The 18,136-nt window shown below is 48.5% G+C and overlaps 1 protein-coding gene across 12 annotated transcripts in view; it reads left to right on the plus strand.

Moving 5' to 3' along the window:
* Positions 1–17,557, plus strand: part of PTK2 (protein tyrosine kinase 2) — a 144,761-nt gene extending 127,204 nt beyond the window's left edge. For 7 of the 12 annotated variants that reach the window (XM_038760708.1, XM_038760700.1, XM_038760703.1 and 4 more), the window contains 10 exons: positions 741–827; positions 2,278–2,415; positions 3,383–3,517; positions 6,253–6,318; positions 11,649–11,688; positions 12,314–12,420; positions 14,080–14,088; positions 15,285–15,440; positions 16,091–16,171; positions 16,316–17,557. In XM_038760708.1, coding sequence (XP_038616636.1) covers positions 741–827; positions 2,278–2,415; positions 3,383–3,517; positions 6,253–6,318; positions 11,649–11,688; positions 12,314–12,420; positions 14,080–14,088; positions 15,285–15,440; positions 16,091–16,171; positions 16,316–16,528 — 1,032 coding nt within the window. In that variant the 3' untranslated portion in view covers positions 16,529–17,557. The remainder of the gene's footprint in view (positions 1–740; positions 828–2,277; positions 2,416–3,382; positions 3,518–6,252; positions 6,319–11,648; positions 11,689–12,313; positions 12,421–14,079; positions 14,089–15,284; positions 15,441–16,090; positions 16,172–16,315) is intronic. The other 5 variants (XM_038760701.1, XM_038760707.1, XM_038760704.1 and 2 more) reach the window with 1 other exon arrangement.
* The last annotated feature ends 579 nt before the right edge of the window (positions 17,558–18,136 follow it).

Below are 18,136 nucleotides of genomic sequence, written 5' to 3' on the forward strand. Positions count from 1 at the left end.
GGGCTTGAGCTGGGCCAGTGCAGGGTATGGATGGTATGGAGTAGGTTGGCTTCGCTTCTCGGGGGGAAGACAGGGCAGGTAGGGGGAGGCCAGCAGGGCCCAAGGGTCTCCGGACAGGCAGGGGGGAGCTAGTTTTGGAGGACAGGGGATGTGGGCAAGGTGGCCGCACTAAGAGTATTTGATCAGAGGTGGAGTCTGGGATCGCAGAGGCGATAGTGGTTTCGGGGAGGAGGAGGCCCGGGTTGCACCCGTGACGGTATGTGTCAGGTGAGGGGTGGTCCCTTGGTAGTCAGTTCAGTTTTTCAGGACCCTGAGAATCGAAGCGTCTTCCCCATGCTCAAAGAGATCTCTCCTGCTGTAATATCACATAACTCACTGAGCACCAAATAGGCCCAACGTAGACGGTCCCTGGTTTCAACTCCCATGTCACCATCCACCGTGAAGTAAGCTGCTCCCTGTATAAAATCCTGACTCTCCTGCTGTTCTGGAATCCCGCTGCCCTGCTCTGTCCTTCTAGCCACGAGCACCTTCCTCCAGTCCAGGCGGCCTTGGCCTCCTGCACGTCATTTGTCACCCCTCAGACTCGCGTCACTTAGAGTTCATTTGTCCCAACAAGCAGACCGGTCCCCCAGACCGGGCCGCCCCTTGCGACTTTTCCTCCACAGAGATGCTCCCAGGCCAGACTGGGTTCCAGAAGGCAATCGAGAGTGAATCATTTGTGTTCCCTTCTGTGTTCACAGCCCAGCAGACCTGGTTACCCCAGTCCAAGATCCAGTGAAGGGTTTTATCCTAGTCCCCAGCACATGGTCCAAGCCAATCATTACCAGGTAAGAGAAAACGCCCTCCTTTGCTTCCCCGGAACTGAAGAGGAGACTTGTACGCAAGCTTCTCTGGCTGGTTTTTCATTTCCACATTTACATCAACTCTTTGCCCCCTGTCACCTTCCTCTGATGCTTTCTGGTAGAGATGTCTTGTTTTAAAAGCCGCTATCCACACAGTGTGTTGCTTTGCCCTCAGTTTCTAAGCCTCATGTCTGTTTAGTACCAGAGGGGCCAGGCTTCAATGAACCTCCAAGCCAGAAAACCACCATGTGAGGTCCCTTCAGCCCCAATTGGACACTTCTCTGGTCAGGTCAGAGGCTGCTGGGGACCGGGATGAGTAAGGCAGGCCAGCAGCTAATGTAGCTGTGGGGAGTGGGTTGGCGGGGAGAAGGGGGTGTCATTGTCCTCAGAGGCGGCACCTGCCGTGGATGCATTGTCGCTAAGAATCTTGAGGATGGACCTACGTAGGCCTGCAATGAGTAGTTCTCTCTTTGGCTTTTTCCTTACCCAAAATGCCCTTCTCTGCGGTCTTTTTCCCAGGTTTTGAATATGTGATAGAATATCTTTAGGACTTGCAAAATGCCTTTTTTTGGGAAAGCATCTAAAAGTTCCTGGGCAGGAACACCCCTTCTCTGAACAGGAAAGAAAGCAGCATTTTTCCATTTTCATTTCATCAAATGATGCTTTGATTTCCAGAGAGATCAAACCATTTTAACCAGAGTCTTTACTTGCATGGTGGGCCAAAGTTCACCCATCCTTCCCCCACTAGACTCCAGCAATGCCATCATCATCATCTTCCTCCTCCTTCTCATTCTCTTCCTCCATTTCCTTCTCCTCACCATAATCCATCCAGGGATTTAGCTTCAGATCAACTCACTACAGTTGTCAGGGGGCAGAGCTGCCGCCCATTAATCTGACTGAAAATCGTGTGCCTGGTCCATTGCAGGTGTACCCAGAGCAGATACATGTGGAGAACAATTCTGGCTCTGACCACCTAAAGGTTGCTACTCTTCCTCCTCTCAGTGGGCCTCGCCCATCTTCGTCAGCATTTGACTAGCACCTACGTGACCCCATTTCCCAGGGCTGGCCAGTCTGCCCTCTGTGCCAGGGGCTGGAGGCTGGGGAGAAGGCAGGGGCGGGCATTGGGCTGGGCAGCAGGGTAGGGGCTAGGCACAGCCACCGCCGCTGTCGAGGGTGTTTGCACCAGGAATGTGTGGTGTATGTGAAATTCTGAGTGAAACGGTTTGGGAAGTTCAAGGCTGCAGTATGTAGTTCATTCCCTTTTCCTTGAGGAGGCCCATGGAAACTGCAGTCCGTCTGCCCACCTGCAGTCAATCATTGGTATTTATTGGGCATTTATTCTATGTGAGAGCACTGTTACTAAGTACTTGGAAGAATATAAGTAGTAGAGCTAGTAGACGTGATCTGTACTCACAGAGAGTGTTTTCTTGTCTAGGTCTCTGGCTACCCTGGGCCTCAAGGGGTGCCAGCCTTGGCTGGCAGCATTTACCCAGGACCTGCACCTCTGTTGGACCAAGCAGATACCTGGAACCACCGGCCTCAGGAGATAGCCATGTGGCAACCGAACCTGGAGGTGAAGCTCTTTACTTGGTCCCCTGGATCCAACCCCTCGAGTCCCTGTAGGATGAGCAAGGGTCCATTTAGCTCCGGGTTTCTGACATCACCCTGGGCGTGAACTGGACGGAGCATCTCCAGCACAGAACCCTACTTTTTGAGAGGTTTCTGGAGGTGTGATTATCATGTCAGGGGGTGTGTGAAATTTTTACAAACCGATATGGGGTAGAAAGGATCTCTGGGCTGAGTCCACTCATTGGGAGAAGGCAGCCGTAGGGAGTGACAGGCTGTCGGTGTGGGATCCCAAGGGTGTCGTCAGAAACTGGAAGCAGATAAAGGCTTTTGGGCTTGGAGCAATTGCTTCATTCCATTAGAAGTAGGTGTCACCAAGTTGTTTGAGGCGATCGGTCAGTGGAATTTTTTGAGCACCTACCAAGTGCTAGGCACTGAATCAGTAAGCTCCTGAGAGATAAAGATTGCAGCGACACATATGTTCTCTTGCCCCCTGGGAGCTTTCGTGCTAATAGCGGGGAAAGACGTAGACAAAGAGGATTTACACCTACTGGAAGCAAGTAGTAGAAATGTATCAGGATGAATAGTGGAATAGTGGAATAATTGAATGTACAAATAAATAAAGATGTACATATATGCCTAGTGCTGCAGATGGAACTAAAATGCGTAAGAAGGCAGGTGTTGGGTTGACAGGGCCAGGTTGTTGTGAATTAATTAGGAAAGAGTTCCCAAAGAAGGTGGGATTTTGTGGGGCTTTGAAGGTGGACAGAGCTGTGATGTGGCGGGTTTGGTGTAGAGAGTTCCAGGCCGGGGAAACAGTGTGAGCCCTCTAGGACTTGGAGGCACTTGAGTCCAGAGTGGGATTCAGCTGCAAGGGTGGTTTGGGAGGCACGGACAATGAGTTGGGGAGAAGTTGGGGTACAGCAAGCCGAGGTGCAAGACCGCGGCAGTCTCTGCCTATCTTCTTCTCCCAGGAGTCGGCGGCCATGGACATGCGGGGCCTCGGGTCCATGCTGCCCCCAACACAGCTGATGGAGGAGAGGTTGATCCGGCAGCAGCAAGAGATGGAGGAAGATCAACGCTGGCTTGAGAAGGAGGAGCGGTTCTTGGTAATGCCATTTTTAAGTCTCGGTGATCTGGCTGCCAGGCCCACAGGGTCTCCCTGAGCTGACGGTGATGATGATGATGATGATGATGAGGATGGTATTTGTTAAGCGTTTACTATGTGCCAAGCACTGTTCTGAATGCTGGACTAGATACAAGGTAATAAGGTTGTCCCATGTGGGGCTCACAGTCTTCATCCCCATTATCCAGATGAGGTAACTGAGGCACAGAGAAGTTGAGTGACTTGCCCAAAGTCATCCAGCAGACAAGTGGCGGAGCCGGGATTAGAACCAACGACCTCTGACTCCCAAGCCCAGGCTCTTTCCACTAAAGCCACGCTACGTGGCGGGGCCAGGCTTGGGCTGATTGCTCTTGCTCTCAGAGCTATCAACGGGGAATCGTGAGGCAGCCCCTCTTCTCTTGGGGCTAGCCAGCTCAGCCCTAAGGACGTTTGTCTGCCAAGTCCTGTCTGGCCATAGGACAGCTTCCCCGCCGCCCCCCACCCCCCCCCAGGCCCCAACTTTGCGGGCTAGAGATCAGAACCCTGAACCCTTGTGCCACTCTCCTCTCCCCAGCCCCCTTCAGACTGGACTGGACATGGGGGATGCGATCACCATGGTCCCAGGGTTCAGCTTAGTCCAGGTGTGAGGGTTTCTCTCTTATTCAGCTTGCCAGCCACCGTTTCCACATCAATCAGTCGTATTTATGGAGATCTTACTGTATGCAGAGCAATATCATAGAGCTGGTAGATGTGTGCCCCGCCCACAAAGAGCTTACAGTCTAGAGAAGGGGTTGGGGTCCACATCCACTGAGAGGTTGGGAATGAAGAAGAACAAAGTGAACCACAGGCCTAGGTTCTGGGGTATGGGCGTACCTCATATTTTTGGCTATGTGGCAGGGTGGGTGGTGTGTGCGCGCGTGTGTGGACACATTCATGTTTTTGATTGTTACAGGGCTATGGATTTGGTTCTAAGTATCCAATTATAACAGCTGTGTCTCACACACCAGCTGCCTCTGGCCTCAGTTGGTTTCAGAACATGCTGTGATACAGGGCCAACCAGTTGATGTTTGCAAGTTCAAATAGGACCTTGAATCAATTTGCATAGTACTCTTTATTCTTTGCCCCAAGCACTCTCATCTTTAAGGTATTTTATCTGTACCATATCTAGCTCATTAATAATGATGGTATTTGTTAAGCGCTTACTATGTACCAAGCACTGTTCTGAGCACTAGGGTAGATACAAGGTAATCAGGTTGTCCCACATGGAACTCACAGTCTTCATCCCCATTTTACAGATGAGGTAACTGAGGCACAGAGAAATTAAGTGACTTGCCCACACACAGCTGATTAGTGGCGGAGCCAAGGTAGAACCCATGACTTCTGACTCCCAAGCCCGTGCTCTTTCCACTAAGCCATGCTACTTCTCATTGCTTCTCAGTGGTTCTCATTTCTCATCGTTCTCATTGTGAACAGAAAGTGTGTCTGCTATTATTATCGTGTACTCTCCCAAGCACTCAGTACGGTGCTCAGCACACAGTAAGCGCTCAGTAAATGTGATTGACTGACAGACTGCCTGAGAGCAAGTACCCCCATTAATTAAGGCCCAGAGAGGTTGAGCGACTTGACCAAGGTCACCCAGCGGGCCAGTGGCACAGCTGAGACTCGAACCTGGTTCTCCTGACTCCCCATCGTCCTCCATTCTCTGGCCACGTGGCCCATCAGCTCTGCTGTCAAACCTCTCTCTTATGCTGTGTGCTCCCATTCCCTTTGACACTCAGGTATAGTGCTCCTCTGGCTCACTCTGAGTCCCAGTTCCATCTCAGGCTGGATGCCCCAATGGGCGCCATGGTTACCTAGGAATCTAGGGGTTGGGCCAGAGTGCAGCCTCACTACCCAGGAGCTTAAAGGAAGCCTGGAAGGCTGAATAGCGTCCCGTGTAGGACATTATCGGGCCCATCCCTAATTGAGTTCAACCAGAATTTCTTTGACATTGCTAAAATCTCCTGGGGTAGAACTGTGCACTGTCCCGATCTAGTCAAAACAGACCTACTGGAAATCTGCTGCCTGGTGGCGGTGTGAAATTTATCAGCAGAAGCTCTTGCTTGTTGCGTTGTTCTTGTTACATTTATGGAAAAATCATTTCACCACGCTTTCCTCCGTCACTATGATAACAATACAAATTACTTAATTCTTTTGGGGAAGTATAGGCTTTGCTCAAGAATAGTGGATCCAGATTTCTTCATACCCTTTGAGGTTTCAAATGCAAAATGGCAAGAGCTTCAATAATGGGCCTGTTTGCAGTGCTGGGGCCACCGCCTTCCTCTGGCAGGAAACAGGAATTTATCTGCAGGGAGGGTTCCTCTTCCTGTGAGTGAAATTTTTTGTTTGGTAGAAAACTCATAAAGCAGTGTCTCATTACCGCCGCTTAGAGAATGAAAGTGCAGGCTGTCCGAAGTTGTGATAGGGAAATGGAACATTCGCTATTGAAGTAAGCATTTTTGTGTGTGACTAGCTAAAAGCATTCTTTGAGAACCTGCTCTGTCTTATAATTGCTCTCCTTGAAGGGCTGGCTTCCTACATTGGGGAGAAATTGGAAATCTTCATTTGGTTTAGATTACTGCTGCTGTTTCTTGAGTTCTTTCTCTTGGCCTTAGCTGCAGTGTTACCCACTTTGGTTTAGTTTTGCCCCAATCATCAAAGCAGCAAGTCAGACCAGTTGTGTGTGTTTGTTTTCCCCAGAAGCCTGATGTGAGGCTCTCACGAGGCAGCATGGACCGAGAGGACGGAAGCCTGCCGGGCGGCCCGGTGAGTAGCAGAAGTGGGCAAAGTTGGCCCGGATTTCAGTTTTTGATCATTTCTTCACAGACCTCCTAGCGATAGGCAAGACCTTTAGGAGAGATTCTCCAAAGGCAAGCGTTGGCATGCACGGGTGAACTGAACGTTCAGGTATTGCTGAATGTTTGCTACAAAGTGAAGGAAACAGTATGGGACAGTGGCCCAAACCCTCATCTGAGCGTGGTGGCCCCGACCGTGCCAGCGGAGTTAGGGGGGGTGAGGGGAGGCATGTGTGTGTCTTTCACTACCAGGCATCTTTACATCAAGCTGCCAAAACACAGCAAGCATGAATCTAGTTTCCTCGGTGTTCCCGCTGTTCCAGAGCCAACAACAAAGCTAAACACAGATTCACACAGGGTCCTTTTTCACTTTCACTTTCGAGGCTGCTGAATTAAATGCCCAAATAATTTATTCAGGAAAATAATGCGGGATTATTGCAAATGCTCTTACAGTCTGTAACAAACATCACCGCATCAGTCCCTTAAAGAAAGGGGTAGGAGGCTATTTTGCATAGGTTTCAGGGTCAGCTGCTGAAGTTGTTGTCAAGCTGGTAGAGCTCCCGGCTGCAAAATCCTTTAATCTTGGACACAGGGGCAAAAGGTGAACCAGACAGACATGGTCCTCATTCTTTAGGGGCTCACGTTCACATCTTATCCTATCAGCCTGGTCAGAGTAATAATAATAATAATAATGGTGTTTGTTAAGCACTTACTATGTGCCAGGCACTGTTCTAAGCACAGGGGTAGAGACAAGGTAATCAGGTTGTCCCATGTGGGGCTCACAGTCTTAATCCCCATTTTACAGATGAGGTAACTGAGGCACAGAGAAGTTAAGTGACTTGCCCCAAGTCACACAGCTGACAAGTGGTGAAGCTGGGATTAGAACCCATGACCTCTGACTCCCAAGCCCGTGCTCTTTCCATTAAGCCAGGCTGCCTAGGTGCAAATAGAAATGGTCCAGGAGGCATTGTAGGAGGCTTTCTGGTTCCTGTATTCCAAACAGATATTACTGATTAAGGCTTTAGCCAAACTTGGCGACTTGAACCATCTCAGTGACTTAACAAGGGTGTTTGGAAACATTTTCCCCAGAAACAAGATAACTAAAAGCAGTCTGTGGAACTGGAAGTAAACTCATGTTATACTCTGAACTCAGATCGAGTGCTTCTTGTGTTTTTAGTATTTTCAAATTAGGTTAAAATTGCCCTTTAAAATTTTAGTGGGTTGTATTTATTCATGTGGGGCTTGGTAAAGGGGTTAACTCTAGGGGCAGAGGGAGATGTTTGATCACTTACTCACTGCAAAGAATTGAAAGCCTTGTCCACCCTGGAGAAAGCTGGGAGTGAATATTTTAAACTTCATATTTTACAATAAGCCTTAAAGTACCCCAGAGTCCTCATCTGAGGAATGGAGATAAGGGTACAAAAGCAGCCGTGTTTTTCACATTATCAGTTTTTGGGGGGGTTCCTGATGATGTCTGATTCTGTCCAAGGCCCAAGGCCAAACAGTAGTAACTGGAATTTGTTGTGTTTACTATGTACCAAGCACTCTGTTAAGCTCTGAGTTAGCTGTAAAACCAGCATGCCACACCACTTCCCTGGGAGGACCTCCGCCCCGAGGTTTAGGTTCCGTGTGGGCTGTGGACTGCGCTCTCCTTCCTGTTCAGAGATGGTGCTTCAAAATTAGGTTCTGAAAAAGCTGCTTAAGAGTAAGCAGCTGGAAAGGGGGCGAGTGGTGGCCGGGAGGGATCAGTTCCTAAAATCCTAACAGGGAAACATCTCTAAAGATGGTTAGAGAAGCAGCGTGGCTCAGTGGAAAGAGCACGGGCTTTGGAGTCAGAGGTCATGGGTTCAAATCCCTGCTCCGCCAATTGCCAGCTGTGTGACTGGGCGAGTCACTTAGCTTCTCTGTGCCTCAGTTCCCTCACCTGTAAAATGGGGATTAAGACTGTGAGCCCCCCGTGGGACAACCTGATCACCTTGTAATCTCCCCAGCGCTTAGAACAGTGCTTTGCACATAGTAAGTGCTTAATAAATGCCATTATTATTATTATTATTATTATTAAAGACAAGGGTGGTTGTGCACGTAGTAATGTCTTTAAGTCCACTTGGCCCAAGGCAAGCAAGGATTCATTCTGTTTTAGTCCATTTGGCTCAGAGTGGCCTCGATTCAAGCTGTGTGGTTATTAGGGAAGCACCGTGGCCTAGTGGAAGGAGCACGGGCTTGGGGGGCAGAGGATGTGAGTTCTAATCCCAGCTCCACCACGTGTCTGCTGTGTGACCTTGGGCAAGTCACTTAATTTCTCTGTGCCTCAGTTATCTGGAAAATGGGGATTAAGACTGTGAACCCCATGTGGGACGGGACTGTGTCCAACTTGATTATCTTTGTATTTTAGAACAGTGCTCAGCGCTTAGAACAGTGCTTGGTGCATAGTCAGCGCTTAGCAAATACCATCATTATCTCCCCAGTGCTTAGAACAGTGCTTGTCACATAGTAAACACTTAACAAATACCACAATTATTATTATTAACTATTATTAGTCTGGCCATTGTGGGGAGTGAGTGGTGAGATATATAGAGTCCTGCCTTTGGGCGGAGGGATTTATGTTTCCTAAAATTGGCCTGGCTGTTGTCACAAAGAGAGCAAGAAGAATTCAGAAAAACAGAGGTCGGGTATCATCATCATCATCAATCGTATTTATTTAGCGCTTACTATGTGCAGAGCACTGTACTAAGCGCTTGGGAAGCACAAATTGGCAACATATAGAGACAGTCCCTACCCAACAGTGGGCTCACAGTCCAAAAGGGGGAGACAGAGAACAAAACCAAACATACTAACAAAATAAAATAAATAGAATAGCTATGTACAAGTAAAATAAATAAATAAATAAATAGAGAAATATGTACAAACATATATACATCTATACAGGTGCTGTGGGGAAGGGAAGGAGGTAAGATGGAGGGGATGGAGAGGGGGACGAGGGGGAGAGGAAGGAAGGGGCTCAGTCTGGGAAGGCCTCCTGGAGGAGGTGAGCTCTCAGTAGGGCCTTGAAGGGAGGAAGAGAGCGAGCTGGGCGGATGGGCAGAGGGAGGGCATTCCAGGCCCGGGGGATGACGTGGGCCGGGGGTCGATGGCGGGACAGGCGAGAACGAGGTCCGGTGAGGAGATTAGCGGCGGAGGAGCGGAGGGTGCGGGCTGGGCTGGAGAAGGAGAGAAGGGAGGTGAGGTAGGAGGGGGCGAGGGGATGGACAGCCTTGAAGCCCAGGGTGAGGAGTTTCTGCCTGTTGCGCAGATTGATTGGTAGCCACTGGAGATTTTTGAGGAGGGGAGTAATATGCCCAGAGCGTTTCTGGACAAAAATAATCCGGGCAGCAGCATGAAGTATGGATTGAAGTGGAGAGAGACACGAGGATGGGAAATAGTCCAACTCACCATTAGCATTTATTTCCTGAATGCCTTTTGTATGTATCATCACTAAAGCTCTGTGGACATTGTTTGGTCTTAAGCCTCATGCCACACTGCCACCAGCTTTCAACAGAATGGGTCGGCCTTCTCGAATCGGTTTTCTACTAAATGTCCTGTTACTGTGTTGGGCAGGATGCCACCTAGGAAGAAGAACTCTGGAATGGTGTGGACCTCTGTTTTGCCAGTGATGATTCTGAGTTGGGTGGAGGGTTTTACCAGTGCTGGCCAGCCTATTATTTCAATTTCTTTTGAGTCTTAGATTGTAAATTCTTGTGGGCTATTGCGCCTCCAAACTCTACTGTGTTGTGCTCTCTCAAACATGTAGTACAGTGCTCTGCATACAGTAAGCACTCAATAAAGACCATTGATTGATTGATTAGTGCGAGATTGTCAGGCCTCGCTGACCTACTAGAGCATTTAAGCAACCAATGCCCACCTTGGCCGGATGCTCCGTTCTGGCTTGCCACTGTCACATGGGGCATCTTCCTACCCTTGTGAATGGCAACCCAGGGCAGCAGTCTTCTACCCTGTTATGTGTTGGGTGGATCAGGTTTGAGCTTGGGGCTTTTGGCCAAACCCCTGCAGCTTCCCTGGTTATGGGCCAGACCCCTGATGTTTCCTGTAGCAGCAGCCAGAATAGGTCCGTTGCAAGTCAGCTCCCCGAGGTCGAGCACTGCCCCTATATTGGGCCTTGAAGATTAAGGCCCGTTGCCTCCCTCTCTCCCTAAAAGGGTGTGGTAGTCTTTTGGGGCTTCTCTGTTCAGCCCCTTGGCAGGGACTGCTAGTTGAAGGTGAGGGATGGGGGGAGTTCTGAGTCCTAATTCTCCCCTCGGAACTGCAGTGAGGCTCTAGAAGAGTCAGTCAGGTGCCCCCTTGACATTAGGAAGAAGGAGGGAACTTCAAGTAGAGCAACGTAGTTAGTCTCATTGGCAGTACAGTAGTCTGACTTGAAAGCCTACAGTAGATGCACCCAGTTCTCTGGGGACACGCAGGGGAACATAGTCTTGACCTGCCATAGTTCTGATCCTGTCTGACACCATGTCACATTGCTCCAGAGAGAGACAGACAGAGACACACAGACACACACACACTTCCCTGATTCTCCCAGCGAAAACCCACATTCCGGCACAGAAAATTAGCCTAGTAAACACACATCTTGCCTTACTCTCTGATTTGTTTCAAGATTTAGACTGGGGCTTCACTTTCCCCAGGTATTTTTCTAACCCCTTTCACTGGTCCTCTGCAGACATACATCCAGCCTACAGGGCAGGGCCTCTACGCTCTCCATGTGAGGGTCCGCAGTCAAGACAGCGCGATCGATACACAGGTTGGCCGGAGGCCGCTGAGGGGGTTCTCAAAGGAGTCCAACCCGACGGTAATGAAGGCCACTTCCAGCTCGCGGTCGTCAGGCTGGAGAGCAGATCCCTGACATAGTTTTGAGAAAGAATCCTTAGGGGTTTAGAGGTGAATGCCACCAAGATTGCCAGTTTCCTGAATAAATCACTGAAGAGGTGTCCGTGCTTAATTGCTAATATGAACACTTAAGTCAGGTCCATAATAAACTTGTTCCATGCAACCATCTTCCTCAGGTCTGTAGTTGTGTTTACACACCTATCCTTCCTTGTGATAGCAACAAGAGGGCCGCTTGGGAGTCTAGAGATCCTTAAAGCAGTAGGCAGAGGAAAGACATATTTGAGAAATGTTTGTGGTGTAATTTGTGCAGGTCCTCATGCTGACATTCAGAAGAGCATTCTTAGTTTGGTAGGGGGACTGTTCCAACACATGTGGTTCTATAAACTGTCACTTTGCTTACTTGTTTTTTTCTTTTTTGTTTTTCAGACAGGGAATCAACATATATATCAGCCTGTGGGTAAACCAGGTAATGATCAAACAAGCGCTTTTTTGAGAGATTTTTTTGGTAATCCGGGGGAATTGCTTAGCCAACTGGGAAAGTGGTGTGGCCTAATGGAAAGAGCACAGTCCCGGGAGTCAGAGGACCTGGATTCTAATCCCTGCTCTGCCACTTTCCTGCTGTGTAACTATGGGCAAGTCACTTCTCCATGCCTCAGTTTCCTCATCTGTAAATTGGGGATTCAGTACTGCCTGTCCTACTGAGACTCTGAGCCCTACGTTGGATAGGGACTGTATCTGAACTGATTAACTTGTGTCTACCCTAGCACTTAAGTAGTGCTTGACATATAGTAAGCACTTAACCAAATAATACCCATTAAAAAGACAAAAGTTTATTCGTCAAGGTGGCATTTAGAAAATGGCAACGTTAGCAGTCAGACTGTACCAATATTTGAAAATGGTCAACTCCAGTTTCATTCTTCATCCTGGTGCTTCTCAGAGTCAACCATCCTAGAAGACATTTTACCCCAGAGTCTGTGGAAAATCAAATCAGTAACCTAGTTGCCTGGTCAGGCTGCCCCCTCCAGAGAGATTCCATGGTGACTGAGTTGCCTTGATACTGTCTAAAAGTACCCATTGTTGTGTTTCATTAGAACCCGCAGCCCCGCCTAAGAAGCCTCCTCGCCCCGGAGCCCCTAGTCACCTGGGAAGCCTTGCCAGCCTCAGCAGCCCTGTGGACAGTTACAACGAAGGAGTGAAGGTATGATTAGGAAGGAGCGGAAGGTCACCGAACCCACCTCCAGCCCAGTCCAGGCCCAGCCCTTCTCCTGGAGGCCGGGAACTTGATACTAAAGGCAGGGCCAGCACAACCGTGAGGACAAGCAGTACTAAACTATCAGTTATTCTGTTGGGAAGTCAGCCCATTTGTAGCTCTGAAGCACCTTAGACAGAAATTTGATGCGCTTCTCCCCAAGTGATTGTTCCAGCCCATTTGGAGTAATGTTTTCAGAAAGTGCTGCACTCTCCTCTCTTTCTCTGACAGTTGGCCTAATTGGAATGCCGAGCTGACTTTGTACTTAGGTTTTTAAGATCAAACTAATGGGTCTGGAACAAGAGAAGACAACTCCCCAGCCCAATCTCCAACTATCTGTATGGTTTAAAGGAAACTGCCGCCAAATTGTTTTGTAGTCAGTAATCATCCCCACATTTGGCATGTGACAAAGGCCTAGTAGTTTCTCTTTATAGCTTTGTAAAAATAGGATTCTCAGCAAGTTCCCTTCAGAGCTGATCCCAATCTCCTTCCCTTCCCCAAAGTCCTGCAGGGGCAGGGCAACTGTTGGCTGGTGGGCTTTTGGTTTGTCTCAACTCACTGTGTCCCATTGAAAGCCACCTTGATGATTCTTCCAGCCTCCAGGTTCCACCAAGACAGAGGTCCTTTTCCTGACCTCAGATCCCAGCCCTGGGCCACTCCTCCTGTGGCTGATGAGAGAGCTCATTGAGGAAGGACAACTTGTCCTCCCAGGGGCATGAGAGCCCAGCTGAGGCTAAGGAGAAAGAGAACGTTGCTCTAGAAGCCCCATGGCAGTAGATTCTGATGGTCCTGGCTTATTTGGAGTTTGCTTTACCCTAAGAAGATCAATTAATAGTATTTATTGGGTGGGTAGCCCTGTACTAAGCACTAGGACAAATGCAACATAACAGAATTGGTAGACATGATGCAGGCACAGGGTGGAGAAGCCGTTGCCTTGTATTCTAGACCCAGGGGCTGGGTCAGGCCCCATCACTTCATTTCAAACAAAAACTAGGCAAAATGACCGACCTCTCCCCCCCCCCCCACCCCCAACATAAACCAAATGAGAACCTGTGCCTATGGGTTGTTGGCCTGGGAAGTTGGGGGTGAAAGCCTTCCAACCTGTTTGGAAAGGTCTAGCTTCTCATCATTTTAAGGTTATGGAATTGGAAGCTTTGGAAGATTGCAGTGGGGTTTGGGGGGGGTGATGACACAGGATTGCAGTTATTCTTTTAATCATTAGGAACAGGTCTGCCATTTTCAAGTACAGAACACTCTACACTACTTCCTCCTCTGAGGCCCCTGACTCATCCTTCGCTGTTGGCCAGATCTGTCCCTTGCTCTGGGCTTTGCATGTTGTTTTGTAAAACGTGAGCATGGGCGCATGGCAAACTTCTGTAACTTCATCTGCTGGTATGTGGGAAGAAGCACACAAGCATTGAGCTTGAATAACTGGAGAGTGTGATGTGATTAAAGAGAGCTTTGTGGCAGATCTGTTGGAACTCCCTTCTTATGTTGCTGCATAAGTTTTGTAGTGGTTTTCTTGCTGCATTTATTAATATTGTTTTTCTTTTTTCCGTTGCTCTGATAAACTTCTTTAACCTTTCCTCACCTTCCGTTCAACAATAGCCATGGAGGGTAAGCACATTGCGTGTGTGCGTGTGTTTGTGTGCGCATTAGTGTGAGTATGGGCCATTGTCTTCAATCATGTCCTGGTTCTTTCTGCATGTGACACTGAATGGAACGCAGGAGACTGAGTTAATGTTTCTTTCCCTTGATTATGAAAACACATCTTAATTACCGACTGTTCCTCTCTGAGCAGAGCCAAAACACAATGCTTGAAGTTGCCCACACAAAAAAAATATGGATATTTTTGCTGTAAATCTACCTATCCTTGACCTTTGCACTTCATGAAAGCAAAACCACTGTGCTTTTGTTCTCCATTAGAGGTGTAGAATTTCGTAGTACTTGGAAATTTTCAGGCTTAAAATGGGCAGTGATAACCAAAGGCTCCTACCAAGGTAGAACGTCACATTCCATTGATTGCCAGCATCTTTCCTCCTTATAGTTATTCTTTTTGAAGATTTACAGAAGGGACTTAACACAGTTGCTTTGCAGCTGTGAGTGCTCAGTAACTGCAACTATTTCTAAGGGGCATGCTTAAAAAGTGCTCAGTGCCTAGTAAGAAAAGATTGATGTTTGCAAACCTGCCTTTGGTTGAGGGGTGACAAGGTTCTCACAGACTCTACCATCCCCCTTTTAGACTGTGAGCCCACTGTTGGGTAGGGACTGTCTCTATATGTTGCCAACTTGTACTTCCCAAGCGCTTAGTACAGTGCTGTGCACACAGTAAGCGCTCAATAAATACGATTGATTGATTGATCTCAGCCTAAATCTGTTGGGACACCAGAAGGTGTGACACAGTTTATGCTGATAATGAAATTCATAAATAAAATTCTAGTCAAATGAAGTAGGCCTGCCCTGTACTCCTGTAAATCTTCCAAGAGGTGAGAGAGTGTGCTCTTCTTTTTGACCCAATTCCAGGGATGATTTTGGTGGGGTGGGGGGAAGAGAAGGAAAGAGAGGGAGTGCGGAGCAATTACTTTTGAAGACCCGAGCTATGATTAACAGTGTGTGTTAACTGAGCTCAAAATCAGAAAACTTCAGCCCAGCTGAATGACTGAAAGCCCAGTCCTTTGCCCATTTCGGAATAAAGGCCCGATGGTTGCAAGGGAAAAGGTTCCCCGGGTTTGAACTCCTTTTCTAATGGAACCGAGTGAGAGCACCATCTACTGGGAAAGGGGAAGAAGCTAAAACCTTTTCTCCATTTTCAGCTCCAGCCCCAAGAAATCAGCCCCCCACCTACCGCAAATTTGGACCGTTCCAACGACAGGGTGTATGAGAACGTGACGGGCCTGGTGAAAGCAGTGATAGAAATGTCTAGTAAGATCCAGCCAGCCCCTCCAGAGGAATATGTGCCAATGGTGAAGGTAAATAGTCACTTCCACCTTTGAAACTAGGAAAGGTGGCCCTGGAGCTCGCTTCCACCTATTCCATCACCTCCTATGGCTGAAGCTCATTTTGTGAGAAACGGGGTTGCGGGGGGGGGAGGGTGCGAGGGCAGAAATCGGTGTCGTCATTTTCTTGAACACTGCCCGTCGTATAGGTGTTTCAATTGCTTTTACCGACACCCTTTGGCTTCTGAAGTCCAAATGACCCATCCCCTGTTGTAAGAGGTGGACTACAGGTGTGTGCACATCCTGGAAGGTCCACAGGGGCAAAGCCAGGTTCTAGTCCCGCATCCACCTGCTGCTTAGAGTGGGAGGAACAAGAGTGAGCAACAGACTTTGTAGAAACTACGGGCTGGGAGGTGGGAGAGCTGAATTCTGGCTTCGAGGCTGAGGTAGCATGAGCAAGTTGTTTCACTTTCTGCAGACATACAGTGGGACAAGATATGCAGTGCTAGGTGGCCTGGGGCTCCCTTGGGCGGCTCCCTTAGCAAGAAGGGCACCCGCACAGAGACTGAGCACTGAGATGGGGAAGGAATACCCCTAAAACCTGCTGTCACAAAGAGGGACGGGGGTTTACTGTGTTGGCGGCTTATGACTTTTCTGGAACTTATTCTGCCGGGGGATTTTAGGAAGTCGGCTTGGCCCTGAGAACGTTGCTGGCGACAGTGGATGAGACCATGCCCATCCTCCCAGCGAGCACTCACCGAGAGGTAGGGCGGAGTCTCTCCTTCCAGGGACTGGTCGGGTGGGAGGAAGAGGGTCACACAGAGCCCAGTCTCCTTACCCCACCTCACGTAAACCATGGCCGGTCAATCCGCTCTCTGACGCTGCATCTTCTCCATTTTTCCTTCCAGATCGAGATGGCACAGAAGCTGCTTAACTCAGATTTGGGGGAGCTGATCAACAAGATGAAACTAGCCCAGCAGTACGTCATGACCAGCCTCCAGCAGGAATACAAAAAACAAATGCTCACAGCTGCTCACGCGCTGGCCGTGGATGCCAAAAACCTGCTCGATGTCATTGATCAAGCCCGCTTGAAAATGATTGGGCAGGCCAGGCCCCATTAAACCTTGGAGGAGGCACTTCTCTTTCTTTTTCTTCTGAAGATGTGGTGTGTCAGCCTTGCACCAGCAGGGAGGATTTATCTCTTGCCCCCCACCCCAACCCCTCAATCCGTCTCCGCTGGGCTGGCGACACTTGATAGGACTCTCTCCCTCGTTAGCAAAATTATACTGTGTTTTCTTTTCATCATGCAAAAAACTGGCCTGGGAATCCACTGTGGCATTTTTCAAGAATCATGGAAAGTGATGTGATTCCCTCCCCTCCCCCCTCATCATTGGAGAGAATGGATGGGGCCAGGCATCATCAATGGGTTAATTAAACTCTAATGCCAGAGCTGCCCAAGCTACAGCATGGAAGAATTCTGGGAAACCCAAGGGCTGAGAATTCTTTTGCCCACAGAACAGTTATCTAGACTGGAATTTTCTATTAAACACTTAAGTTGCAATATGCTAATCACACTTTACAGAGAAAGAAAATAAAAGCTATATTTTCAAGGCCTTAGTCATGTCAGAACCAACTAAGCTCCTTTTCATCCTCCTGCCTTTTTCCCTTTCACGTGGATGTGTCAAGCCTTGGGTTTGAAAGCTAGCTTATAGAACACAACTGAAAACTCTTGTCTTTTTCACCAGAATAATGTGCCAGTTTTTGTAGCAGCATTTTCTCTTGGAAGCAGAAATGCTGCTTTGTCCCAGAGCAAACACCAACTTGGGCTGGGAAGAGAGGCTCTTACCATACCCATTCCCCATTTTTATATAATTTATCAAGAAAGATTAAAGTCATGTTTCCTCATTTCAATCTGCTCTAGTTCACTAACCCACCTTTGTTTCTGCCTGCCTTCCCAGGGAGGAGTGCCAGCCTAGCAGGCAGAGCAGAGCTGAACAGTCTTGTTTTCTTTGGTTTCCCCCTTTTGCCATGTGTTCTGTTAAACACAAAAAACACTCCCTTTAGTTTGTTGGGGGATATAAATTATTCTCAGGAAGAATATAATGAACTGTACAGTTACTTTGACCTATTAAAAAGGTGTTACCAGTTAAGATCTTGCTTGGTGTAATAGTTTTTCTGTTTTGCTCTCAGCCTGGAATGTTTCCCTGGTTTTGCATGGAACCCGTGACCTCTCAACCCCATTTATCCCAAAGGCATCTGGAAAGGGGGCTGATCTGGGAGCCAGAGGGGGGCTGACATGAACAGTCCCCAGCCCCAGCAAGCCCAAAGGCTGACTAGGGGATGACTCTCCTCTGTCACTCTACTTGGTCTAACGCTAGAACCACTGATTCCCAAAAGACAGACCCTTAGCTGCTGCACAGGAAGGGTTGACTTCACCCCTCCAATTATTCCTCCACATAGCCAATACGAGCTTATTCATGTGGGTCACCATTGGGTTTTGATTTCTAGAATTTGGTTGGGGTGTTGAATTAGGAGGGCCTCTGATATATGCCAACAGCTAAGTCAAACTGGACACAACCTGTTGCTAGACATGACCGTCTGAGACAACTAGATTCAATACAGGGGATGAAACGTGGGATTCTATACTGGAGTCAGGAAAAATGATGACACTCCTAACACTCTCCACTCCTCAAGAACCTCCAGTGGTTGCTCATCCACCTCCACATCAA

The sequence above is a fragment of the Tachyglossus aculeatus genome, chromosome 18 (assembly GCF_015852505.1).
Source record: "Tachyglossus aculeatus isolate mTacAcu1 chromosome 18, mTacAcu1.pri, whole genome shotgun sequence".
Taxonomy (NCBI): domain Eukaryota; kingdom Metazoa; phylum Chordata; class Mammalia; order Monotremata; family Tachyglossidae; genus Tachyglossus; species Tachyglossus aculeatus.